This window comes from Colletotrichum gloeosporioides (genome assembly GCF_011800055.1).
Source record: "Colletotrichum gloeosporioides strain Lc1 chromosome Unknown consensus_84, whole genome shotgun sequence".
Classification (NCBI taxonomy): domain Eukaryota; kingdom Fungi; phylum Ascomycota; class Sordariomycetes; order Glomerellales; family Glomerellaceae; genus Colletotrichum; species Colletotrichum gloeosporioides.
The window spans coordinates 644,601-668,838 of NW_025544729.1; the positions used below are offsets into that span (position 1 = coordinate 644,601).

Below are 24,238 nucleotides of genomic sequence, written 5' to 3' on the forward strand. Positions count from 1 at the left end.
GCGTGGCCTGCTGCTGCAATGATGCGATGCGAGGCGAAGCGAAGCTCAGCGACGCGGACCTTGAGGAGAGCAAGACAAGATAGGTCTGGTCAATGGACGCGAGATGAGTCGGTGCGAGGTGTGCAAGAGTGTGTCCCAGCAGTTGCGCCGGATCCAGACGGGGTAGAGGACGGGACGACGTGCCGCAGGTCGATGATACGGGGGACAAGGGTCAAGGTAGGTGGTATTGAAGGGTCAGAGTCGGGTCGGGGAATGGTGGACGGGAGAGGAGACGGACGGTGCGGTCCAGTGCCAGAGCGAGTATCCGTTCCAGCAGCCCAGTAGGAGCAAGCGCCAGTGCCAATGGGAGTGAGAAGGGGGGAGAGAGCCAGACCCAGTCCGATGTGCAAAGTGCGAGCCTGGTCACCGGTAGCAGTCCGTTGGCGCGTCGGTGAGGGCCGGTAAGTTAGGTACCTAGGTAGGCAAGGTAGACACACCCAGGCCAGGTCAGGTCAGGTCAGGTTAGGCAAAGTTTAGGTGTGCGATAAGGTAAGGTGAGAGGTAAGGATGGGAGGAGATGGGGGGGAGAGCAAGGCAAGACACGCGCTACCTGACGGATACCGCACCACCAAAAGCCCAAGGTTGGCACGTTGAGGGAAGGCACGCAGATGATGCGTGAGGGAGCACGGGAGTTGCTGCACAGTGGAGTAGACACCGCCTTACTGGAATGAGCTTCACAGCACGAGGCTCCTTACCTTAGCACCTTAGGTACCTTACCTCACCTCACCTACCAACTTGGCTTAATGGAGCCCAGGCCCCAGGCGTGAGGTGCTGGTGTGGGCCACACAACCAGTGGGTGGTGACTGCCGGGGAATTTTACGTGAGCCCAGGCGCGTGCTCCTCGTCTGCTCGCCATCTGGGGCTTCAATTACACGACACCTCAGCGAGTTTCGTTGTTAATTCGGGCCGCCCAGCTGCTGAGGTGCGCCTGAGAGGTGCACATATAGGTAGGCCACCGCCAGGGCACGCACCAATCCTGAGCTTTGGGATTGACAGATGCAAGACCTCAAGGTTCCTCTTCGGAGGAAACACACTTCAGGGACGGGAGTCGCAGGTGCTGGAAAATGCCCGATATGGTGGTTCTTGCCTTAGCAGGCGGCGGCCTGCGCAGATGGCCGGTGTTCTGGTCTGGGGCTGCCCAGTTCTTACCTTAGGTACCTCACCTCCACTACCTAGGTAGGTAGGGAGGTAAGGTAGCTTCAGGTAATCGCGGCGCGCCCCGGCCTAAGCTCTCGCTGATGGGAGATGGACACTTACCTAATTACTCGAGATAGCTACACCTGTCAGATGCATGCCAGTCTGCGGCAGCTGGTGCCCGCTGTAAGGGCCAGTAGAAAGGCAAATCAATAGGCGTTTACCTTAGATAAAGCACGAGTGACGGTAACGTAGAAACTACAACCAAGGTGGTCAAATACGATTCTATCTGAACTTAAATCGTTACACCATCTGAGTTCTACACAACGTTCTACTTCTTTTTGCGTTATCTATAGAACAAGTCAGCAAGGCGAACATTTCTAACCAGATTTCACTTCAATTATTTTTAATGTCATTTAATGTTTGTAATGCTTAAGTGAACCTTTTTGTTGTTTTCCTAGGCATGCTGGATTACCCTAACCCTGAGAACAACTGAAGGGCTACCTAGTGAAGTTTGCGTCGCGCTGGTGAATGCACTTTTGCTTCTGACCTCTGTGGTATCTCGACCATTCCAATGCGCCGTCCATGGTATCTCATAGAAAGAATTTGCGCCGTCATCTTCGATAATTAATAATTGCCGTTGGTAAGGTACGCCAGCTCGTGGCCGTTGGGACTTAACTTCTGCCTCTTCCTTGCAGGCTCTTCGCTTAGTCTCGATGACTTCTCAACCTTGATCAGCCTGTGCTCGTGCTCGCTCATTTGTTTAATGATTGTCTGGACCTTTTGTCCCAACTGAGCCTCGCCAGGCTGCTCCTTGTCGAGGTGGCTGATGATGGCCGAATACAATCCCTCAGTCGTCAAATTGTTCATTTGCGAATCGAGCGAAAGATATTGCTGGTCAACAACCTCCATCCTTTTCTCCATCTTCGATTGAACATTCCCAAGGCCTTGCTCAAATCCATCCATCCGCTTATCGGCTTTGGCTCTCTGCTCTTCGAGGTCCTGAATCCTCTCCATGTGTATCTTTTCGGTCTCGATTATGGAGTCAATCGTACCACGGACAGCTTTGAGGCTTTTCTCGTTCATGTCCACCTGATCCGACAGCTTTTTGATCACAGGGTCCGCTGTCTGCCGAGGGGAGGGCACCGCCGCCTCTACCTTTTCCGACCCTTGTCTTGTTCTTGTCGAATCTCTCGGGCAACCGTCGTTTGAGGCGTTGCCAGTTTCCAACACGATGAGACGCTTTCGTATTTCATCAATCCATCCCCCGACCATTGTGAGGAAATTCTTATTGATTTTCTCATGCGTTGCTTTCTTGACAAATGTGTCGCCAATCGTTGAACCAAGCTTATCAACTTGTTTTTGCAACGCGTCCATTGACGACTTGATCTCATTTACGCTGGCAGTAAATTGTTGCGCATCCGGCAGAGTCTGTTGGGGTTGCAAAATAGGCTTCTGCGCCTCTGCTCTTTGCTGGCTTAACTGCTGTTGCATTGCGTCAACTTGCTCGGCGAGCTCCTTAGGCGCTGATTCGAGTATGGCGGTACGGGATAGGTGTACGACTGAATCCACTTTGAGTTGCGCTATGTCTGCTTGTAGTTGCTCCCAAGAAGACTCCAGGGTTGTGGTGCAAGTGGCATGCTGTGCTGATGACAGTTGCAGGGTTTGCAGCTGCTCGTCGTGCTGTTTTGCGTCTGACTCTAGCTTCTCTAGGCGAGATCGAAGACTCTTTAGATCAGCTGCGAGCTTATCTTGTTCGCTGTCTCTGAGCGTCTGTGCGGCTTGCTGTTGCACCTTGAGATTGTCGCATTCCTTCTCTAGTCGCGGTAGCCTCGTTACGAATCCCGAACAGGCTTCGGTAATGATCTCGGTGTCTAATTCTCCCAAGTGCTTATCGTGTCGACCCAGAATATCCCTCAATTTCACGATATCATCGATACACTGGTTGATGTCTGACGCCTGTTTATCCTGAGCTGCGGCGTTAGGTGTTGGCGCAGATGTGGTTTTCAGCTGGGCTTGAATCAAGCGCTTGATGGAGTCAGCCTGTTCCGTGAGCGCGGATGAGGTAGAGGTGTGCTTTTTCTCAACCTCTTCTTCCAACTTTGAAAGTTTGGCCTTGAGAGACTTATTCTCGATGTCCAGAGCCTTACGCTGGGCAGTCTCGAATGCGAGTCCCTTTTTAAGCTCCTTGACGTCTTCTTGGTGCTGTTTCTCTAAGTTGTCAAGCCGATCCACGAGACTGCTTGTGCTGGTGGTTGTGACGGCGCGTTTATCCTTCTCTTGCTGAAGATCAGAATAAACCTGAAGGATAAGGGAGGCAAGATGTTCGGATGATTCCACAGATCTCGCGTGCGCGCCCTCCTCCTCTTTTCGCAAAACAGCAAGGTCCTCCTGGTCTTTCTTCTCAGACCTGCGATGGGTCTCTCTCAAAGACGGGAACTCGGCATACTTGTGCTGGGACGCCCTGCGAACATTTTCCCTTTCTTTCACCCGGGTCTCGACCACCTCCCTTCTTAATTGTATAGTAACATGCTCCTTGTTTCGATGGTATATGCTTTGCAGCGCTTGCGTAATCTTTGCGTGATGAGAAGATCCTGCGGCTAGCTTGGGGCTCGACGGTCTGGAAGACACTGGCGTTGTTGAAGCAGTCGGCAGTCCCCGAGGTGCTGGTATCATCGTTAGCTGTGATTTGCTGTTGACGCTACCAAGTAACTTACATGGCGGCCGACCATGAAGCCCTGCTGAACCGCCGTTCTGTAAGGGGGAGGAGAAGCTTCTTGGAGGGGGGCGCGGGGCAGCTTCTCGCGAGCCTAAGACCTGCCTATCCCGGTGATGATTTAGCTTGGATCTGTCGACGTCTCGACGTTCACGGGAACGTGATCTGGATCGAGAACGAGAACGAGAACGTGATCGATCATAACTTCTGTTGCGGTCACGGTCGCGATCTCTGTCCCGATCCCGGTCATAGTCCCGATCCCGACGATCTCTCTCGCCGTCGCGCCGGTCTGAATAGTTATAGGAGTTTCGCTCGCGTCGGTCGCGGTAATCGCTGTCGGAACGCCTAAGTGTCGACATGTTGCCGAAGACGAACGGTGGTCGGAGAAGGAGAGGGAATGGCGACGGTGGGTTTGCTCAACATGCTCCGCAAATTCAAAGGTGAAGGCACAAGAAACAGTGAATGCTTCGGGTGTGGTCTAGTGTCAGTTGATGATGCAAAGAGGAAGATCCGACGCCGGTACTTACGAATTGCTCGAAAGGCAGTTTGTATTGCGGGAAGGAAGGAGTAGACAGTCAAAGAAGGAGCTGCCGAGGGGCTTTCTTTTCTTCTTCTTTATGTTGCGACCCTTCTTGTAAATTGGACGTCGGCGGTGGCGCGCTGTGCAATTAAATGCCCCACGCTTCGTAGGGAATCGCGTTTTAATTACCTGCGCCTACCCTGCTCACTCCACAGTCGGCACTGTATGTGAGTGGGTTAGGTGAGGGGAGAAGGTCGCCGAGATCTGAGGAAGGGAACGCAATCGTAACGTAAAGTTGGGCGAGAAGAGTCGAAAGGCGACTTTGAAAAGTGTGTCAATCGTGGGTGTGCAGACCCAGCGATGTGCCGGGGTGGGTGAGGTTGTGCTGGGGCGGTAGACATGCAGGTAGTAGAAGGCAAGGTGTCGGGATGGATTGATTTTAGAAGAAGGGGAAAATAAGAAAAGGCCGAGTATTTAACTGATGTGTTTGCGCATGAACTGTTGGCAACGAGGAACTGTTTGCTGCTCACAAACCGCATGGACATGGGCGGCAAACGATTCCACTCGCGCAGGGGATCGCTTTGTAAAGATGATTCGCGAATCGCGACCGAGCTCAATTTTTAGACGTGGTTATAGTCAGCGAGGGGCATGCACAGTCGGGCGGGCTTTAGGGGTTCAGTGTCAGGCGTTCAAATCATTTTGGGTGGTGTGGTGGAGGTGGGGTTGGACGCTTAGCATTCTGTATTTTTAGTGCCATTCCGACAAAGGCACGCAAGACCGCATGCAATTTCGGGCCTCTATCTGTTGCGCAACCTTCTGTCGATCCAGTATTTACTCACCGCTGAATCGATCCGTTTTGCTCAAGAGACATATGCCTTTATCTGTGTGGTTCTTTCCTCGTCAACAATGGGGGTTGCCATGTCCAACCTCTCATTGCACCCCTTGCAAGTTGCATCCAACTGCATCCAGTGCAACAACCAGCTGCAGGAAGGTCAAGCGCACCGCAAGTTATTTCTTTTTCCTTCGAACGTGTGACTCAAATGCAGTGGAAATCCGCAATTGCCGCCGATTCGTCATGGCATCCCAGATGCCGTCAGATAAATGCAAATCCCACAAATCGCTGTCTGTAAATCATTGGGCATCAGAGACGTCAATTCAGGTCGAAACGAGTACGAGAACGCTAACATGGCGGGGCAAGTGACAAAGGCAGGTAAGCAAGTAAGCCGTCGCAATGCCCGTGACCCCTTATTCCCCTGCCTTACGCAAAGTATCTGGATGGGTACGCCAGGCGAGAAGATAATACCTACTGCGTAGTTGTATGGGTGAGGAGCGAGATTCAAGATCTGCGACGATAATGAGATTGGCGTTTTAGTGACGCAAGTCTACCAGCTCCCTGTTGAAAGGGGAAGACTTTTAGGTTTCAGACGGCATCGGCGAGCCTCGTCGGTACAGAGCAAGTTATCTGGAGTCGTCCAGATAACGGTCGTCGTCGCACAGTGTACGTACCTCTCCTAAGCGCGAGCCGCGCCACGTTCGGGGAATAAGCGCGAGCCATGTCTAAATTTCTCGGACGCGCTGTCCAGCTTTCAGCCTCGAGACGAAGTGTTTTTGCGTCGCATTGCATCGCAACCATCCAATTCACCATCTCCACGACATCGAACCGCTTGGTACACCTTTCCAAACCGACCACGAGGACCCTGCACCGGTAGGATAACACACATTCAAGATGGCTGCGGTATGTTTGAAGCTCCTTCGGGCAATCCTTTCAAACTGACGTAGACCTGCAGCCCGTCATGACCGTCTCCGAGAGCAAGGAGCTCAGAGGGCTCAATCTCATCGCGGCCCACTCGCACATTCGGGGCTTGGGAGTCGATGCCACAACATTGGAGCCCAGAGCTGCGTCTCAGGGCTTGGTCGGACAGGAGAAGGCCAGGAAAGCCGCCGCCGTTATTCTGCAGATGATTAAGGAAGGCAAGATTGCTGGCCGAGCCTGTTTGATCGCTGGTCCTCCAAGGTAAGGCCTACCACGCCACTTCCGAGCTTGGTCAATTGGCTAAATAGATGTCATCTAGCACTGGCAAGACTGCCATCGCCATGGGCATGTCCCAATCCCTCGGCCCCGATGTCCCTTTCACCAGTCTCGCCTCATCCGAGATCTTCTCCCTCGAAATGTCCAAGACCGAAGCCCTTACACAAGCATTCCGCAAGTCCATCGGCGTGCGCATCAAGGAAGAGAGCGAGATCATGGAGGGCGAGGTTGTTGAGATCCAGATTGACCGCAGTGTCACCGGCGGTGCCAAGCAGGGAAAGCTGACGATCAAGACAACGGACATGGAGGCCGTGTATGATATGGGCGCGAAGATGATTGATGCGATGACCAAGGAGCGCGTCATGGCCGGTGACATCATTTCTATCGACAAGTCGTCCGGCAAGATCACGAAGCTTGGTCGGTCGTACGCCCGCTCGCGCGACTACGACGCGATGGGCGTCGACACGAAGTTCCTCCAATGCCCTGACGGTGAGCTGCAGAAGCGCAAGGAGGTCGTGCACACCGTCACTCTTCACGAGATTGATGTCATCAACTCTCGTACACAAGGCTTCTTGGCTCTTTTCTCGGGCGACACAGGCGAGATCCGCAGTGAGATTCGCGACCAGATCAACACCAAGGTTGGAGAGTGGAAGGAGGAAGGCAAGGCCGAGATTGTGCCGGGTGTTCTTTTCATCGATGAGGTTCACATGCTTGATATCGAGTGCTTCTCATACATCAACCGCGCTCTGGAGGACACCCTTGCACCTGTGGTCATCATGGCCAGCAACAGGGGGAACTCTCGCATCAGGGGAACCGACTACCGCAGTCCCCACGGCCTTCCTCTGGACTTCCTTGACCGCGTTGTCATCATTCACACCAACACCTACAGCCCCGACGAGATCAAGCAGATTCTTACTATCCGTGCACAGGAGGAGGAAGTTGAGATCTCCGCCGACGCTCTGGCGCTTCTGACCAAGATTGGCCAGGAGGCTGGTCTGCGCTACGCTAGCAACCTCATTACGACATCTCAGCTGGTGAGCAACAAGCGCAGGTCAAAGCAGGTCGAGATTGCCGATGTCCAGAGGAGCTTTGCGCTTTTCTACGATCCGGCTCGCAGCGTCAAGTTCGTGTCCGAGTCGGAGAAGCGCCTGATAGGCAAGGATGGCGCTGTCGATTTTACCGTCACTAATGGCCATGGCGAGACGATGGATTTGAGCTAAGCGTGGGAAAGGTCTTTGAGTTGGGCGTTTTGGGCAGTAAAATAGGTAACCTCCCAATAGGTGACCTCCCATGGGAATATGTGATAGATTATGTACCATAAATGATTGCCTCGTTGCATCGCAGCGATGCCAGGAATGCAACCCTTTTGATTCCCTAGCTTATTCCGTCACGTCTTAGTGTGAGGCATGCATTTCAAACATTATACAAATGAGGCAACTCTGCTCCAGCCTTCGTCGCCTACTGATCTGAACTCAACTCCCTCGCCGAAATATCCGGCGTCTTGCCATGCCTTCATTGTAGGCCCGTCGAAAGGGCCCTGCTTATCGGCCCCGTCGCGTCCATCCGTCCATCTGAACTCCCACATCTTGGCAGACGTCCCTTCTTCGGCGCTCTCCTCTTTAGCCGGCTCACGCCAATCTTCACCGGTTTCTCGCTGCCACTCTCGGACGAGCATTTCCCTCTCCTCATCGTAAATCTCAGCGTGATCTCGACTTAGAAGTTTATCCGCGGCGTCGGTGATGGCCTCAATGTCCTCTTTCCTCTTCGCCTGCTCAGGGGTCAACTCCTTCTCGTGATCCACATCCATCGCCTCGTCGGCCCCCTTGTTCATCTTCTTCAACTTCCACTTGGGTATCTTCTTCTGCTTCGGCTGCCCCTTGGCCAGCCTCGCCAGCGCCTCCAGCGACGTCTCGCCCCTCTCTAACCTCAAGATAAGCGCCTTCAGCAAGTCTGTCGTAAGGATGTCGTCGTTTTCCATGCGTAACCTCCGTGCCTCGGCCTCGCGCTTCTCATGCGCCTCAGCTGCCTTCTTCATGTCCTTCTTGCTCAAGCCGTCGAGCCACTTGTCGTGGACTGCATTCGGATCCACCGCTTTCCTGATGTAATTGCCATCTTCATCAAATCGGCCCTCCTCTTGCTCCTCCTTCATGTTGAATGCCTCAACCTTTGGAGCGTTGCGCTTAAGACCACCAAGACCGACCTCCTCATCAATACCCTCCTCCTCTATCGCAAGTTCTTTTTCCTCCTCGTCGTCGCTGCTCTCTTGCTCGTCTAGACGAATTTGGCCACCGCTTGTACTTTTGAGGTCCTGGCCTTCGATCTGGGTATCCTCGAGGAAGCGCACGGCTTTGTCCTTCTTCCCAGAGCCCTTGATCGCCTCTTGCGCCGCCTTGCCTTGCTGCTCGTCATCATCATCAGCCGCAAACATGTCGTCGTCCTCGTCATCCTCGTTGACGTCGCCACCCTTCGAACCGTCGTTTTTGGCGTCGTATTTGTCCAGCTGGTCGAGAAAGTTCACGTCGCCCTTCTTCCCACGGTGCCGCTCCTCCGCGCGACCCTTGAAGTTGCGCTCGTTGTCTGAATCGCTGTCGTAGCCGTCCAGGTTCACTGCGCCGCGTTTCGTGGCGCCGGCACCGGCACCGATGACGTCGGCGTCGAGAATCGCATCTTCTTCTGGCGCGTCGGGGGCCAGGGCTGAGGGATTGCGCACGTCGAACTTCAGCTTCTTGGAGTCATGGCCTTCGTCGTCATCGTGGTGATGCGTTCGCGCGAACGTCTCGCCTGCGCGTTTCGGGCGCGCTGCTGAGTGTCTTGACGACATCTTTCTGTTTGGTAGTATATCGCTTCGTGGAATGTTGAGAATGTTTTAGAGGAAGGTCATGTCGGCTGGGCGTGTTCTTGGGAAGCTTCGCAGGTGGATGCAGCTTGACGGTACCTGAGCTAAAGACATCAAAGGACGGGTGGGTACCTTGTCGTCCGCCCAGTTTGCATGTGCTTAAATGTACCGTCTGGGGTCTTGAGTTTGGCGATTTATAGTGGAACCTCTCTGAGCTTCCCTGCGTTCACGCTTCCTGTGTACAACACTTTTGGATTTGAAGTTCTACCTTAACCAAGGACGACTATCATTTGTAGTAAAAACTACGATAGTAATAATCAATAGCAACAAGCAGTAGAACGGCGTTAACAACCATCAGAAAGGTAGTTAAAGACGAAGATAGCGGACGACAACAGGGGACGACAGCGATGCAGGAAGTCACTTTTTAGTGGGGGTTTCGTCATTCATCAGTTGCCTTCGGCCCCACGTCCACCGGCCCTCCATCACTCATCTTCCTCAAAGCCAGAGCTACCTCCTCTGCCTACTAAATCACTACTGCTAGGGCAAGCTTCCTTTGCCTACTTCACCTCTCGGCCTCTCGGAACTTCCGCTTTCCTCCGCCCTATCAATCAGACCTTACATCTTTCGACCGACCGACCGCCAAAGATGGTGAGTTACCCTGGTGTCCTGCTCACCACTCCCAGACCCAAGCTAACCTCGAGCTCCCAGTATCGCTTCGACCCCAGCGAAGCCGACATGTACAACTTCGCCCGCGGCGGGCGCCGCCCTGTTGTCCAGCGCTTCGACGAATACTACCGATGCTACCCCATGGTCATGGCCCCGGGCGCCGAACGCCCCGAACTCAACTATGGTTCCAAGATCTTCCTGCCTCCCTCTGCGCTCGACAAGGTCTCGAAGCTCCACGTGCAGTGGCCGCTGCTCATGGAGATTATAAATGGCGAGAAGGGAAAGCACTCCCACTCTGGTGTGCTGGAGTTCGTCGCGGAGGAGGGCAGGGCTTACCTCCCTCAATGGGTTCGTGGAGTTCGCTTCGCACAGACGGCAGGGTTGCTAACGTGAGATGCAGATGATGGAGACCCTCCAGCTCGATGTCGGCGATATGATCCAGGTCAAGACAACCTCTCTGGAGCTCGCACGACTGGTCAAGCTTCAGCCGCAGTCCACCAACTTCCTCGACATCAGCGATCCCAAGGCCGTGCTGGAGAAGGCGTTTAGGAACTTCGCCACGCTCACCAAGGGTGACATTTTCAACTTTGAGTACAACGACGAGATCTATCACGTGGCCGTTCTAGAGGTCAAGCCCGAGACAGATAAGATGGGTGTTTGCATGATCGAAACTGATGTCGAGGTTGACTTCGCCCCGCCCGTCGGCTATGTTGAGCCCGAGAAGCAGCAGCGCGGCAGCGGCACAAGCACCCCTCGCAGCGTCCGTGGAGGCGGCCTCCCGGCCGGCGGCCTTCTTCACAGCCAGGGCAGCATGGCTCAGTCCATCAACTACAACGCCATCGCGCCCTCCGCGACGACGACCAATACCAACTTCTACGGTGAGGGCCAGAAGCTCAACAAGAAGGGTAGTAAGGCGTCGACACCGAAGCCCGCCACCCCTGTTGCCGGTGCCTCCGCCAACGCCCCAGCCGTTCCCCCCCTTCCCCGTCGGACGAATGGCCCGATGCCTTTGCGCCTGCCTCCTAACAAGCTCTTCTTTGGCTACGAGATCAAGCCTGTGAAGACTGACGCCGACAAGGAGCGCGAGAAGGAGGATGCCAACCGCCCTCACTTTGCGGGCTCAGGCCAAACTCTCAGGGGCAAGCGCAAGGGCGAGGGTGAGGACAAGCCAAAGGCGCCCGAGAAGAAGGGGCCCAACGAGGGTCAGAGATTGGATGGCCGCAAGCCTTAGAAGGATGGTTTTAAAATGAGTCTTTGGCCTGGATTCTCATGATTTGGGCGGATCGGCGTTCGGGGATAGGGTCAGGTGTCATTCAGGGCGCATCGTTGTAATTACAAAGGCATCACGAAGGACTGTCAACTACGGACCAGGGTCCACGAGAAGAATGAATCGGATTTCGAGTAGGGCGGTGGTGCGTTGTCATCGTGGTTAGGGCGTTGCCTTATTGCTAGTGATCTGGTTCTCGTTACATCATGGCATCAACCAGATCATGAAATGTCAATGCGTATCTTCGGCTCTATCTAGAGAAAGCAAGCAGAAATAGCAAGCCCAGAGCTATACGCGGTTCAGAAAGCGTCCTGTCCTGTTCACAGAAATCCCAAAGCGAAAAGAAGCTTTTGCCACCCGTTTGTCAACACCCTGATGCTCTCCCGTTGTCAATCCTGAGCTCGCAACCGCAACCAACCGAGACCAAGAAGAGTGCCAGTCCTATAGGAAAAGACGGAAACCAACCACGCAGTCCTGAAATGGTCGAGAAAGAAAACGCGGAAACCCAGAAGAACGAGAAAAGTGCCAAACCAATGCTAGCAAGCTTGCCAAAACCATTTCAACGCCATGCTAAGGAATTCGAATGTCGAATGTAGAGTCGTGTAAGTTGCTGTGCAAAGAGCAGCTTACATACCCTCCATCTCGACCTCCTGGCCCTCAAGGAGGTCCTCAGAGCAGCGGGTCTTGGTGGTGGCGATGTCAGCTTCCATGGTGACCTAGACCTCGCCATCGAGATAGCCCTGAGCGTCGGAGTCGGAGGGGTCCTCCTGCTTCTTGACCTTGACGAAAGTATGGGCGACGGAAGGAGCGAGAGTGGAGCTATTTCATATTAGATTATATCCGATCACGGGAAGGCGCGAGTGGTGAGGGGTACTTGCCTGCGCTCGCGAATGTCATGCGCACGAACATCGCGAAGGAGAGCGGACATGATCGTCTTCTTGTCCTCGCCGTCCTTGATCTCGGTCTTGACGGGGGTCTGGTCGACGTTCTGGACGAACTGGACCTCGTCATCGTGGTTGTTGTCGTTGGTGAGATCGATCTTCTGGCCGTTGAGGCCGGCAGCGAGACCGCCGACGGGGACCTGGCGCTTGGCAGGGCGCTTCACATCGAGGTCCTCCTCGGAGTCGTCGCCGCCATCGTCGGCAGCACGGGCAGCGCGAGCCATCTGGGCAGTGGCCTGGTTGGCGCGAGCGCCGGAGGAAGGGGCAGGGCGAGAGCGCTTGCCGCGGGCGGAGGTCGGGGTGGCAGGAGCGACGTTGCCGTTGGCGACGTTTCTTATGCCCTGGTTGACACGCTGCTTGGCATTCTTGTTGATGACCTTGGACCAACGCTGGCTGATCAAGAAGCATTAGTAGGGGTTTCAAGACGGTGGACAAAGAAGGGGGACGACGGAGACGACGATGGAGACGGCGATGGAGACGACGACGGAGACGACAACGAAGAGGGACGAGGAAGAAGGACGAGGAAGAGGGACGAGGAAGAGGGACGAGGAAGAGGGACGAGGAAGAGGGACGAGGAAGAGGGACGAGGAAGAGGGACGAGGAAGAGGGACGAGAAAGAGGGATGAGGAGAACGAGAGACGAGGAGCAGCGACGAGGAGGAGAGACGAGGAGTGACGGAAACGAGGGAGACAACGAAACCAGGAATGAGAATAAAACTTACCTAATGGCGTCCTTGCTGAACTTGTAGCCCAGTCCGGTCATGATCTGGTGGGCACGCTCCCAGTTGATGCCGCCCATGGGGGCGTTGGGGACGTTCTGGAAAACGGTCGCAAAGATGGCGTCGAGATCGGCCTCAGCGGTCCAAGCCTTGGGAGCCATGATGAGCAGTGCTAATAGATAAGTTAGTGATCAGGAAATATTCCAGGGACAGGCTTACCTACTGAATGCTGATCTGTGGTTTGTGTTGTGTTGTTTGAAGCAAGGTTGGCCCAGGTTGAGCGGCTGTCGCGAGGTTGTTGTTGTGTGGAGGAAGAAGAGAAAGTTTCGAGAGCCGCCGACGAGGGCAGAAATAAATAGCCTCGAGCCGAGTCCGAGTCAACTGAAAAAGAGGGAAGGAAGCAAAGGGCTAGGACTGAACTCGCCTTAAACAATTTGTGAGGAAGAGCGGAGACTAATGAGTCGTCGAGCACATATTGTCCCGGTGATGAGTGAGGAAAAGGGGCGCGGTGAGGGATGCAGTGTGGGCGGACACTCGGGGGCTCACGCACAGGTACATTGTCTGTCATGCCTGAAAGATATTAGCAACAAGGCAGTGAAAAGCAGCAATGCCAAAGGACTTACTGATGCAATGTCAAAGGACTTACTGATGGAAACAAATCTGTAATCTGGCAGGTAGACCACACGGATGATGTATGAGGGCGAGTGATATGAATGGTAGACGCGATAATAACAAAAGGAGTACTGGAAAGGTCCCCCCACTTAGCAAGGCGTATCCGCTCGGATAGCTGAGATCTAAGAAAAGTCGTCTCGTCATCAGATTAGACAAATATCAGCAGCGAGTGTGCCTCATAGAAGGGTAGGAGAAAGCATCCATGTTTCTCATTTCCGATGTGATTGTAGACTCTAAGACCATTTCGAGTCCGTATGCAATTTCGCAGCCAAGTCTTCAGTCCAAGCGAGCAACCAAAGATTACCTCCAAGTCATCCAGAAGTTCCACTATCCCCCAATGGCCAGTATATTCAGTTCCCTGTCTCTCCTTCCCCGAATATCCTGTCCCAGTCGGTCGATGTGAATCATGCTGTCGGCTTAGATCTCAGCCTTGACGGACTGCCAGTCGGCGAGCTCCTCAGCGGCCTCGGCCTCGTTAACCTCCTTGAAGCTGTTTACAAGACGTTATCAGCACGATAGGTCGGAAGTGGCAGGCGTGAATGATGGGAAGTTGCAACTTACTCGGGGCGGGGAGGAGCCTTGGGCTTCTTGGCCGGCTTCTCCTCCTCCTCGTCATCGTCCTCCTCGGCCTTGGTCTTCTTGGAGGGGGTCTTGCGCTTGCGAGGAGTAGCGGTCTTCTTGGCCTTGGGGGTGGAGGCGGCAGAGGCGCCGTTGCCCTCACCGTTGTCGGCAGCGACGGTGGCCTCCTTCTTCTGAAGCTTCTGCAGATGCTGCCTGTGAACGGAGGTTAGCACGGGTCTGATATCTGTCGAGAAGAAGCAGCAGGTAAGTACATGACAGCTCCAGCGGTGTAGTTGTAGCCCTTGGCTCTAACGTTGGCCAAGACCTCGTCCCACTGGTCCTTGGTCGGCTTCACCACTGGCAGGAGAGCGATCAGAAGATCAGCGTGAGCCTTATCATCCCAGATGGTAGCAGGTGCCATGATGTGTTTAGTTGGGTTGGCGGATGAGAATGTATTGTGTGAAGTGAAATATTTTTGTGAAGTGAGGTGATGTTGTGAAAAGGTGAAAATGCGATGGAGTTTTGTTTGGAAGAGGAAGAGGAGAGGTGGAGTAGAGGTGAAGGAGAGGAAGAGAAGAGTATAAATAGAAACCAGCGGAGGGAAGGGTGAGGCAGAAAGGAGCGATCAGTTGCAATAGGCAGGCAGGAACCTCGACAAATGGGAAGGAGATCCTCACTTCATGGTAATGGCAGTGAAGCCATATCCGCAAGGCTCGAGTTCCTGCATGATAGCATTGTATTGCTCGGCGGTCGGAATCATCACCTTGACCATGGCAGCAAGAATTTGCTGGTCAATCTCGGGCGTCCACTTCTGGTAGTGACGAGACATGGTGATGAGCTGGTGTGGAGGAGTAACAGTTGATAGTGTAGATAGAGATGGACGATGGAGATGGACGATGGAGATGGACGATGGAGATGGACGATGGAGATGGACGATGGAGATGGACGATGGAGATGGAAGATGGAGATAGACGACGGAGATGGAAGATTGTTGAACAGGAGAGGTTGTTGAGTGGGGGAGGTAGAAAAATTGGAAGTGTGATAGTGTTTTAGGAAAAGCGCAGACTGGAAGAAAGAAGGGAAAGAACTGATGGAAATTAGGCAAGAGGGGTCTCACTTTAAGGCCGAGACTGTGAAATTGTAGCCGCAAGGCTGAAGGTTCTGCAGTACAGTATCGTATTGCTCCGCGGTCGGGTTGATGGCCTTGATGAGCGCGATGAGGATCTGCTGATCGACCTCTGGGGTCCATCGCATAACGTTGCGAGACATCGTGACGGGTTGAATGAACCTTGTGATGACGGAAGATGAAGACGAGCAAGGTGTTGAGTTGGAGAGATCAACAAGAGACGGAGACGAGAGAATGGAAAGTTGGAGGAGATGACGCGTCAAGAGGACCCGGGGAAGAACAGTAGGGAATAAATAAGAGCAAAACAAAGAGCAAGGCAGGAGCAGGAGCGTATATACCTAATGCCTTCCCAAGTTATGTCGGTGAAGCCCCAGAGGTGGGCTTTGGCGACGACCGCGTCCTTGGACTCCTTTGTGAGACCGTCTGCTGACTTGGCAAGGCCGTGGAAAGCCATCACCAAAGACTCGAGGAGGACTGGGTTGTTCCATTTGCCAGACTTGTCGGCCATTGTGACTTCGTTTTTGAGTACGTTGATGTAGTTTGGGGTGTTGTGATAGAGGCAAGTTGAGACGATTATGGTTGATGCGAGAGGTACGTGGGAGAGAGAAGAGAGGACAACGCGAGAAAGTTGTGAGGGAAGAAGACGAACGCTCGTAAAATAGGGCAAAGTCGAACAGTGGGATAAGGAAAGAGCTTGGGGCACTAGACCAGAAGCTACCAGAACAAGATTGCAGGCCGGAAAGAGACGACGGCGGACGAGCGACGAGGACGACAGTGAGGTAGAAAAAACAAACAGGAAAAGCAGCCTCCCTATCACAGAAAAAAAAAGGCGGTCTCATCGAAAAACATTGTAGAAGGAATAATAGTAAGAAAAGGCACCTACCGAATGCCGTTCCAGGTGACATCCTCGAAGCCCTGTCCACGGAGACGAACCTCGATGGCGTCCTTCTTCTCCTTGGAGAGGCCGTCTCCCTTCAACTCGTTGTAGAAAGACATCATGAGGCTCGTAATGAACTCCACGTTGTTCCAGCGGCCGCCCTTCTCAGACATGTTGTCGGTTTGCGTGGCGATTGCTTGTTGTGATGGTTGCGGTACGGGACGCGGAAAGCGAGAGTGAGCTAGAAGTGGTGCTGTAGATGGTTGATGGAGAAGTGAAGGCTGTGGTGTGGTAGCTAGGTGGGAAGAAAAAGGTTGGTGCCCTTGGGTCAGATGTAGCAGGAAGGGGTGGAATGGGAGGGAAGAAATGAGCCTCCTTCTAGAAGAATGACAGCTTGACGCGGGTCTCAGTGGTTGGCTTTGACAAGCGGTGGTGCTTGGCTGAACCAAACCATTCACCTACCTACACGGAGACATAGGAAACCAAGCTGCCACAAAGGTGAAGATCGAGGTTGAGATCGTCCAAGTTTCTCTGCATCACCACAGACGCATATCTCTTGTTCTTTGCTGTTGTTTCTGATGCCTTATTCTCTGTCTTCGGTTCCATCTGCCTCTGAGCAGCACTCTCGTCTCACTTCTAGGCTCCTCATCAAATCCATCTCAAGACGAAAGTCTTAGCTGTTTTAGATAGCCATATGCTGAGAGACCACTTGCAGCGATGGAAGAAAAAAAGAAAAGTCCTTGCGGGTCAATAGCACTCGACAGGAAGTGGTACTCCACACCAGTACCTCATAGAACCGTTGGCCACCGGTATACAATAACTTGGACTATACATCAGAAACTTTGCGCGGGGATTTGCAAGGAAAATCAATACTTTCGGAATTATCAACTAGCATACCCTGTGGCAGCTCTGTACCTGAATAATCCTCGCCACTAGCAGAAACCACAACTCTCGTGGCATCAAGACGCATAAAATCAGTAAGTACACCGAAAGCAGCACCCAATCAACTCCAAAAGCGCCCATCATGTTCAATTAACCCTCGCTCCTGATGCCGCGCTCGCTCCCATGCATAACGCCATGACTTTGTTCGACAGATCCGGGAAAGTTCAGCCTAGGAATAGCATCAACTCTTCCCAGAAGGAGTGTTGTCCAGAACAGTGTCGGTGACTTTCCCTCGACAAGCATCGCAAGGACAGGCTTCCTAAGTTTCGCCGGGGAAGCTGTAAGGATGCGGGTCTGACCCGGTTAAGCCAGCCGTAGGATACTCAGAGGCGTAGGCATCCACAGAAGAATTGTTGCTGTGAGCGGCGAGAGCTAATACGGCTTCATCATCGAGAGTTTGGTCCTGGGGTGGGTCGTCGAGCTTGATACGCTTAGCATCGTGTTCCTCGGTCTCCTCATTGTCGTCGTCGTCCTTGAGAGACATGTCCAGGGTGTCGTCTTTGAGGGGTAGATCTATCGATTCAGGCAGAGATTGAAGGCCATCAGATAGTGCAGTAGGTGGTGGCAGCGGTTGGTCGGCCTGCGTAACTTGATCCGGTTGAGGTTGGCCAGGCTGAGGCACTTGGCCAGGCTGAACAACCTGGCCCGGCAGTGGGGGAATGGGCATCGGTGCAGGTGGTTGAGGTTGCTTCTTGGGTCTTCCCCGACCCGGGCCGGGACGCCGAGTTATGGGGTTCATCGTTGGATCAACTTTCCTTGGGTTGTCCGAGCTTCCTCCGTTGGACTCGGCCTTGTGTTGAGCGCGGCGGAGTCCTTGGAAATGTTGGCTAAGACCCGTCAGTAGTGGTCAACGTAGGCAGCAAGCATGTCGATTGTTGTTGAGAAGAGAGAAGGACAAAATTAAGGGCATAGCGACCATCGTTGTATGTAATACACCGCTGTGCGTTGGGTTGTCAATCACATCCTCATACACTGCATGAGAGAGACCTCGGTAGACAGGGAAGGCGCATTTCCGTCGCCTCGAGCACGATAAATCCCTCTGGAGGCAAGCCGAGGGAAATAACGTTGCGCGACGATCAGAGAAAAGCCGAAGGACAAAAGAAAGCCACCAGTTGGCCGAGGCAGGAAAGAATTGAGATGCAAAGGAAACTTTGACTTACCGACACCCTTCATTGGTGAAGCCGTAGCCCAAGGTACGCATGTGGTTGCCGATGGTTGTCCATTCCGAGCCGGAGATGACGCCGATATTCTTCACAGACAAAATGGTGAAGAAGAGGTCCTTGTCCGCCCTGTCATTCCAATTCTTATTCATGGCGATTGAAAGAAGGCTATGTGCGATACGCGACGATGATATTCGCGACTTATACTGATGGATGGAGACCAAGGTGCTAGTAGTCTTAACAGCTCTACTCGATCAAATGAGAAAATTGGTAGTGAGCGGCGACAGAGCGACGGAGCTGAGATTGAAACTGGGGCAGATGTTGGGGCGCCCGTGCCAGCCACGCCAAAACGGGTAGGTCACGTGGTCTCGGCTTAACAATTGACCGAAGGGAACCTCAGCTGCATCTCGTCTGTTTCAACGCTACAAGGGCTCTAGATGCTAGAAAAAGAAGTCGGCGGTTCGAAAAGGGGTCATTTATTGCATTTATGAGCTTTCTTTGGATGATCAGCCGAGCCTCGAGGTGCGAGAAGCATCAGGACACAACGGGCAAGAGACACCGATGATAGAGAGCGAGAGGAGTCGATGATCCGTGCATAGCCGAGGTTTAGCCTTCTAACCCGGACCATCAGGACGGACCCGCGAGAGGGGAATCCTGATGGCCGTGGTAGAGCGTCTAAAATGCCCTTCCCAGCCCGCGCCTACTGACATTTAGGCAGGCAAGCAGACTTGGAGAAACCTGCAAAATCATGGAAAATTTGGCGGAGGCTGCCTCCAGACACATCAATGGGGGTTCATAAGTGCAACAAGACTTGATGTCTGTTTCCTGCCCTTGTGCCTCTCTTTCTCTCTCAACGAGCTCCCTGTGCGTCGGGCCATGCACAGGTCCACGCCGTTTGAGACAGGAAGACTGGACGCCGCCTGCCGCCCCTTTCGAGGCACCACCGTCCAAGACAACTTGATATATGACAGTGAGCTTTCTGTCATGATAATTCTGACAGGTCTCTGGCTGAGACATGCGGGATAATGGCGTGGCTACTTGGGCGTCCTCGCGGTCTCGAGGGAGATCGACCTCGGGATGCATCCATGGCGATCTGTCTTGTCCGCGCTTGAAGCCGTACCCGCCGAAGCTGAGCGGTAGAGCGGCGAAGCTACTTGTGCGAAGAGTGCCGGCGACGCGCGCCGTTTGCTAGGTGCAACGATGATCACCTTCTTGAGCATTGGAAAGCTTCATCAGAAGCTTGCAATAGCGACTGAAAAGGGGCGCTTGCGCCAGCCAAGGACAGCTCATCCGCGTCCACCACCGCCGCTTTAACTCTGGTGCTGCAGCTCCCGGCGTCTGGGCTCGGCGTGGGGAACTTGGACCTCAAACAGCTTCCAAAGTCGTACTGGCGGTGCTGCAGCCGACCACCACCCTGTCGACACGCCAGGCAACTCTCAGGCAGCAACGGCTACGTATCGCTCCACATCACGTGGTAGCGTGAAATCTCGCGACATTGGCTTACAGTGCAGTGCCACAGTGCGTCGCTCAAGGTTCACGGAAACGCGTCGCCAGACCACTTCATCCCATGCCCTCCAACTTCATCGCGCCTCGCCATGGCAACGAGGATGCCCGAAGAGACCTGATACGCCATTTAAACGGGTTCAATGTGCATCAATCGATTTTTACACAATTTCTCGCGGTCTCAAACTTGCTTTTACTCGCCAAATGGTCCATTCAGTCGTCAATTGTCAAGCTCTACTAGTATCTCGATTGACCCCTCTTCCAATGCTTCTTCCCACCGCCAGTACCCGACATCCAACCCGATCAAACACGAGCCCGAAATTGGGAGCAAGTGACTGATCGACGAGCGAATCTAGGGGGCTCTGAGTCGCCCCTCGAGGCTCGAACTTTGTTTGCAAATATTCGCCGTATCTTGCATCGCATCAGTCCGTCAACGCAAGCCTCAACAATCTAGCCAGTCGGTTCCTAGCACAACACCCAGGTGCGACAACCAAACCTAACATGCCGAGAACCAGGCATCGGCAGGCATCATGCGTCGTAACAAGCGTTCGTCGACCACACATGGTGCGGTCCAGGTTTTTTTCTGTTTGACGACTCGATGCGGGAGGGCCGCCAATGAATAGTGCCAAATTGAAGCTGCAACATGGACGCAGCCAATGGGCCCAACCCCCTCCATTTCTCAGCTAATGTATCCCTCTTACCTTACTCAAAGTATGAGTCACACACCCTTACCACTCGTGTGTCTCATCCCATTTAGATCCCTGTTGCGTTTCCAAGTGGTCCGCGGGCGTTCCTGGATCTTGCATCACGGCCTTTTCTGACCGGCCCAGAGTGACCCCAGCATCGCCAGAGCTGCCCAGCTCAATTGACGAGTCAATTCTGCCTGCGAGTGCAAATGGCCGATAGGACTTGCATGTCAGTGGGTGCGCTAGTCGGATGCCTCGCAATTCCTGGCCCTTCGCTCAAACCTTCATTCGTCGGGGAAAGTCAAGTGTGCTCCATCGTCGGCTGCGTGCAGGGGTGGCTGCGGCGAAAGAGGAATGGCGAGGGAAAACCACTTTACGCGATTACACGGCCCCCGCGACACCACTTTCACCACTTCCACCACCACCATCCATCCAGCTCCCCTCCCACCCCTCCACTACATCGTCCTCTCATCCACCCACTGCATCGCCCATCAAACCTCACCACCCATGGGTGCCATGCTCTTGCATCTGAGCCTGCACCACACCACCCCCCTCCACAAACGTCACACCCCAGAAAAAAAAAAGATGCTCGCTGTCAAAGCCTGCCGTAACTCCAGGCAACAAGGGACTATTTTGATTTCCTTGTGTCTCAAGGCGGGTTTGCCACTCGCAGCTCAATAAAATGTCGGCCCAAGCGCGCGCGGCGTCTTCCCTGAAAGCATGCTCTCGTCTTTCTTTTTCCTCATACTGTACTGCTAAAATTCCAACTACTCTCTGTACAGCTCCGCTATCCATCGCCGCTGGCTCCATCCATCGTCTTCGGTCCCCAGCGCAGCATCAAGCCGACATGCATATCCATCCATCCCCTTTAGCCCCATAGTCCCAAGGCCACACCCTCCAAAGCACCTATAACTACCGTTGATGCCCCCGGGGTTGTTTGGCTGACAGTTGTCGAATGCCTCCTTGTCTGCCTCTTTTGTCCGCCTCATCTTCCTTGACCACCCACACCAGCGAGTGACTGATCTCGCCCCCAGTGGTTGCACCATTTACAAAACGCAACCTGCTGACTTGGGTGCCATATATCTCTTCGGTATCGCCTCACCGATCTTCACAGTGACTCATTTCCTTCAACCCAATTCCACACTTGCCTGTCGTGTGCTGGTTGACTGAGTCTCCCGAAAGCCTCGGCAATCATTGCTGTGCACTTCAAATTGGCCCTCTTCCTCCAGCTCACTGCACCCAAACTCGACCTCACCCTTCTGTGGCATGATCAGATAGGGGCGGCAAGCCATCAATACTTCTTCCACCATGTCCTCCAACACAGACAACCAGATGACGAGGTTTCTCTTTGCCATATTGAAACAGAAGAACTTGAAGGATGTAAGTGCTACTACACTCATACCATATCATCATCAGTCTTTGGCTCATCACCCATTCAGATTGACTGGAATGCCGTCGCCCATGATCCGATACTGGCACAGCCCATCACCAACGGCCATGCTGCTCGCATGAGATACTCCCGCTTCCGTTCCGCGATGCTAGGCCTAGAGCCTCAGAAGCGTAACCGCGCCGCCGTGAACAAGAACCGAGTTACCAAGTCGAAGAAGGAGCCGAAGCCGAAAAAGGAAGAGGACGACGACAAGGACCGAGTGAAGCCAGAACCCGGGACAGCAGAGTCAGAAGCCCGCGGGAGGTCGCCTGTCAAGGTCAAGCAGGAGCACAACCAACCTCCCTACCGACAGCAGTTCACACCAGCATCTATGGCATCACCTACTGCTCCTGAGTGTCAGCCGACTTTCCAACCTCGACTTCTCACACCCTGCAGCGACGACATGTTTTCAGCACCGCAAAATCTGCAGTTCAGCCCCTCTGCTAACATTATGGGAGCCCACCCTACGTTCGACATTCCGTCGATTATGTCTTGCGCCCACGACCAAGACCAGCATCACCACGAGCACGAGCACAACTCTTGGGGGTCAAGTCCCATCTACTCGGCGTTCGACGCCGCATACGATATTGAAGGTTTCGGTATGGGTGCCATGTGTGATCATCAGCACGGTCAGGGGCATACCACCGATCTGCACGGGTCACCAACGTTGGCAAACCTGATGCCCGAACACATGAACATCAAGAACGAGCACTGGGATGCCCAGTTCCACTCCTAATAGACTTTAATCAGGCGCGGGCAGGTGGGATATCTATACATGTCGGCTTCAGGTTGGAAAAGGTTGGAAAAGACTGCCGTCATTTGTTTTCTTCTGTTATCTCGTGCTGGTCACTCCGCTCTCCCCCTTTGGATTGCCCAGTTGTACTAATGATGTTACGCAACCCTGGAAGGCGTCTGGTTTGATTAGAATGTATGCCCCAGAGTAGGGCGCTTTAAAACCTTTCAAGAAACACGACGATTCATACGTTCATATCCTTTTTCCCCCCAATCATGGACTGTGCCGATTGCGTGACAGCTCACAAGGCGAGGCCCGCTGCTTCAGCCATTGACTTACACGCTCCACTGCCCCCGTTGTTCACAGTCTGGCTGCTCATGCGCCCCGAGGCATCCCACCCCCTCAAAAGAAGATTCGAGACAACCCATCTTCCATTTATTCCCTTTGAGGTATGGAAAACGCCCGAGGTCGATACTTCCTATTTTGAAAATGTGCTAATTTCTCAGATAACTCCTGGAGATCCAAGTGCTTCTCTCGCGATTTCATCTCTTCGTATGTTGCAAACCGATTTGATTAAATGAAGGACGACAGTAAACCACGGTATACAGAGACGACGATGATAGTACAAACGACGACAGTAGCTACAATCATAATGACGGCGGGCGACGACGGTGGACGACAACGACGAAGACGACGGTGGCGAGGTCACGGGGAAAATAGCGGTTCTCTTCCAAAGATTGGGCCTTCTTAATCTGGTTTCTGGTTGCCTGGGTTGTCGCGCCTGCCTCTCGTCTCTTCGGTCTCACACAATCTCGAATCTGCTGCCTATTTAATTCTGTTCCTCCACCCAAAGCCAACTGCTCTCTCTTTTCTCCACCACCATCCCGTCCAAAATATCCAGCTCCCTCTGCCTTACACAACGAACCAGAGCAAAATACTTATGTGAGTAGTGTCTTGACACATGACCTAAAATGTTTCGACTCTGACATAAAATCATAGCAAGCATTCCTGCAACAATACACATACAAAACTCAACAAAAACCAGGTACATACGCCATTTGCCCATCCTTCCATATTTTCATACACTGACCGGGGTTCGAAAAAACAAGAGAATCCATCACCATGGCCGATAAGTCCACTCCCGCTGCTGCCTCCGCCAAGGAGCCAACTCCTGGAGACACCAACTTCATGATCAACATATTCCGCCACATGACTGAGAAGCCCAATATCGATTGGGAGGCCTTCGCTGCCACCGCTGGTTTCAAAGGCGCTAGTGTCGCTCAGGTTAGTTCCTTTACAATTGCGTTCTCCAATGGTCATGTGCTAATAACGTTGGGCAGACCCGGTACGGTCAGATTCGCAAGAAGTACGAGCTCAACTCGATTGTTGGCAGCCCTGTCAAGAAGAGGAAGGGAAACTCCACTGCTGAGGAGGAGTCTCCCGCCAAGGTTGCCAAGACTGGCGGCCGCGTCGGCACCAAGGGCCGTAAGGGCAAGGGCAAGGCGGCGGTCAAGACCGAGGACGACGACGACGCCGCGGACGGCCTGGACAACAAGGGCGCCGTCAAGATGGAGGGTGACGATGAGAACTGAGGTTACTTCGTGACCACATGGCTGCTATGGGTTGAGACCAGAGGAAAATAGATATGGACTGAGGCTTGCAAAAGGAACTTCATACGTCAGT

General features: G+C 53.5%; 10 protein-coding genes across 10 annotated transcripts; 4 read left to right on the forward strand and 6 right to left on the reverse strand.

Moving 5' to 3' along the window:
• Positions 1-1,800: 1,800 nt before the first annotated feature.
• Positions 1,801-3,849, reverse strand: GCG54_00002250 (uncharacterized protein; the record flags this gene model as incomplete). The annotated part of the gene is made up of 1 exon (XM_045402346.1): positions 1,801-3,849. One exon carries the CDS (start codon positions 3,847-3,849, stop codon positions 1,801-1,803), a length of 2,049 nt encoding a protein of 682 aa, XP_045258708.1.
• A 2,286-nt stretch (positions 3,850-6,135) lies between these two features.
• On the forward strand, positions 6,136-7,658 carry GCG54_00002251 (RuvB-like helicase 2; the record flags this gene model as incomplete). The annotated part of the gene is made up of 3 exons (XM_045402347.1): positions 6,136-6,144; positions 6,197-6,423; positions 6,482-7,658. The coding sequence occupies 3 exons, from the start codon at positions 6,136-6,138 to the stop codon at positions 7,656-7,658; spliced, it is 1,413 nt and encodes a 470-aa protein (XP_045258709.1).
• A 200-nt stretch (positions 7,659-7,858) lies between these two features.
• GCG54_00002252 (LIN1-like protein) lies at positions 7,859-9,259 on the reverse strand (the record flags this gene model as incomplete). The annotated part of the gene is made up of 1 exon (XM_045402348.1): positions 7,859-9,259. The coding sequence occupies one exon, from the start codon at positions 9,257-9,259 to the stop codon at positions 7,859-7,861; it is 1,401 nt and encodes a 466-aa protein (XP_045258710.1).
• Positions 9,260-9,919: 660 nt separating this feature from the next.
• GCG54_00002253 (Ubiquitin fusion degradation protein 1) lies at positions 9,920-11,171 on the forward strand (the record flags this gene model as incomplete). The annotated part of the gene is made up of 3 exons (XM_045402349.1): positions 9,920-9,922; positions 9,983-10,288; positions 10,341-11,171. The coding sequence occupies 3 exons, from the start codon at positions 9,920-9,922 to the stop codon at positions 11,169-11,171; spliced, it is 1,140 nt and encodes a 379-aa protein (XP_045258711.1).
• A 752-nt stretch (positions 11,172-11,923) lies between these two features.
• On the reverse strand, positions 11,924-13,027 carry GCG54_00002254 (uncharacterized protein; the record flags this gene model as incomplete). Its single annotated transcript, XM_045402350.1, has 3 exons — positions 11,924-12,026; positions 12,134-12,541; positions 12,870-13,027. The coding sequence occupies 3 exons, from the start codon at positions 13,025-13,027 to the stop codon at positions 11,924-11,926; spliced, it is 669 nt and encodes a 222-aa protein (XP_045258712.1).
• Positions 13,028-13,955: 928 nt separating this feature from the next.
• GCG54_00002255 (uncharacterized protein) lies at positions 13,956-14,520 on the reverse strand (the record flags this gene model as incomplete). The annotated part of the gene is made up of 3 exons (XM_045402351.1): positions 13,956-14,028; positions 14,100-14,312; positions 14,372-14,520. The coding sequence occupies 3 exons, from the start codon at positions 14,518-14,520 to the stop codon at positions 13,956-13,958; spliced, it is 435 nt and encodes a 144-aa protein (XP_045258713.1).
• A 252-nt stretch (positions 14,521-14,772) lies between these two features.
• On the reverse strand, positions 14,773-16,275 carry GCG54_00002256 (uncharacterized protein; the record flags this gene model as incomplete). Its single annotated transcript, XM_045402352.1, has 5 exons — positions 14,773-15,186; positions 15,231-15,387; positions 15,564-15,738; positions 15,950-16,035; positions 16,109-16,275. 5 exons carry the CDS (start codon positions 16,273-16,275, stop codon positions 14,773-14,775), a joined length of 999 nt encoding a protein of 332 aa, XP_045258714.1.
• A 1,028-nt stretch (positions 16,276-17,303) lies between these two features.
• GCG54_00002257 (uncharacterized protein) lies at positions 17,304-18,356 on the reverse strand (the record flags this gene model as incomplete). The annotated part of the gene is made up of 2 exons (XM_045402353.1): positions 17,304-17,871; positions 18,205-18,356. The coding sequence occupies 2 exons, from the start codon at positions 18,354-18,356 to the stop codon at positions 17,304-17,306; spliced, it is 720 nt and encodes a 239-aa protein (XP_045258715.1).
• Positions 18,357-21,701: 3,345 nt separating this feature from the next.
• On the forward strand, positions 21,702-22,558 carry GCG54_00002258 (uncharacterized protein; the record flags this gene model as incomplete). The annotated part of the gene is made up of 2 exons (XM_045402354.1): positions 21,702-21,773; positions 21,833-22,558. 2 exons carry the CDS (start codon positions 21,702-21,704, stop codon positions 22,556-22,558), a joined length of 798 nt encoding a protein of 265 aa, XP_045258716.1.
• A 1,119-nt stretch (positions 22,559-23,677) lies between these two features.
• GCG54_00002259 (uncharacterized protein) lies at positions 23,678-24,147 on the forward strand (the record flags this gene model as incomplete). The annotated part of the gene is made up of 2 exons (XM_045402355.1): positions 23,678-23,839; positions 23,896-24,147. The coding sequence occupies 2 exons, from the start codon at positions 23,678-23,680 to the stop codon at positions 24,145-24,147; spliced, it is 414 nt and encodes a 137-aa protein (XP_045258717.1).
• Between the last annotated feature and the right edge of the window lie 91 nt (positions 24,148-24,238).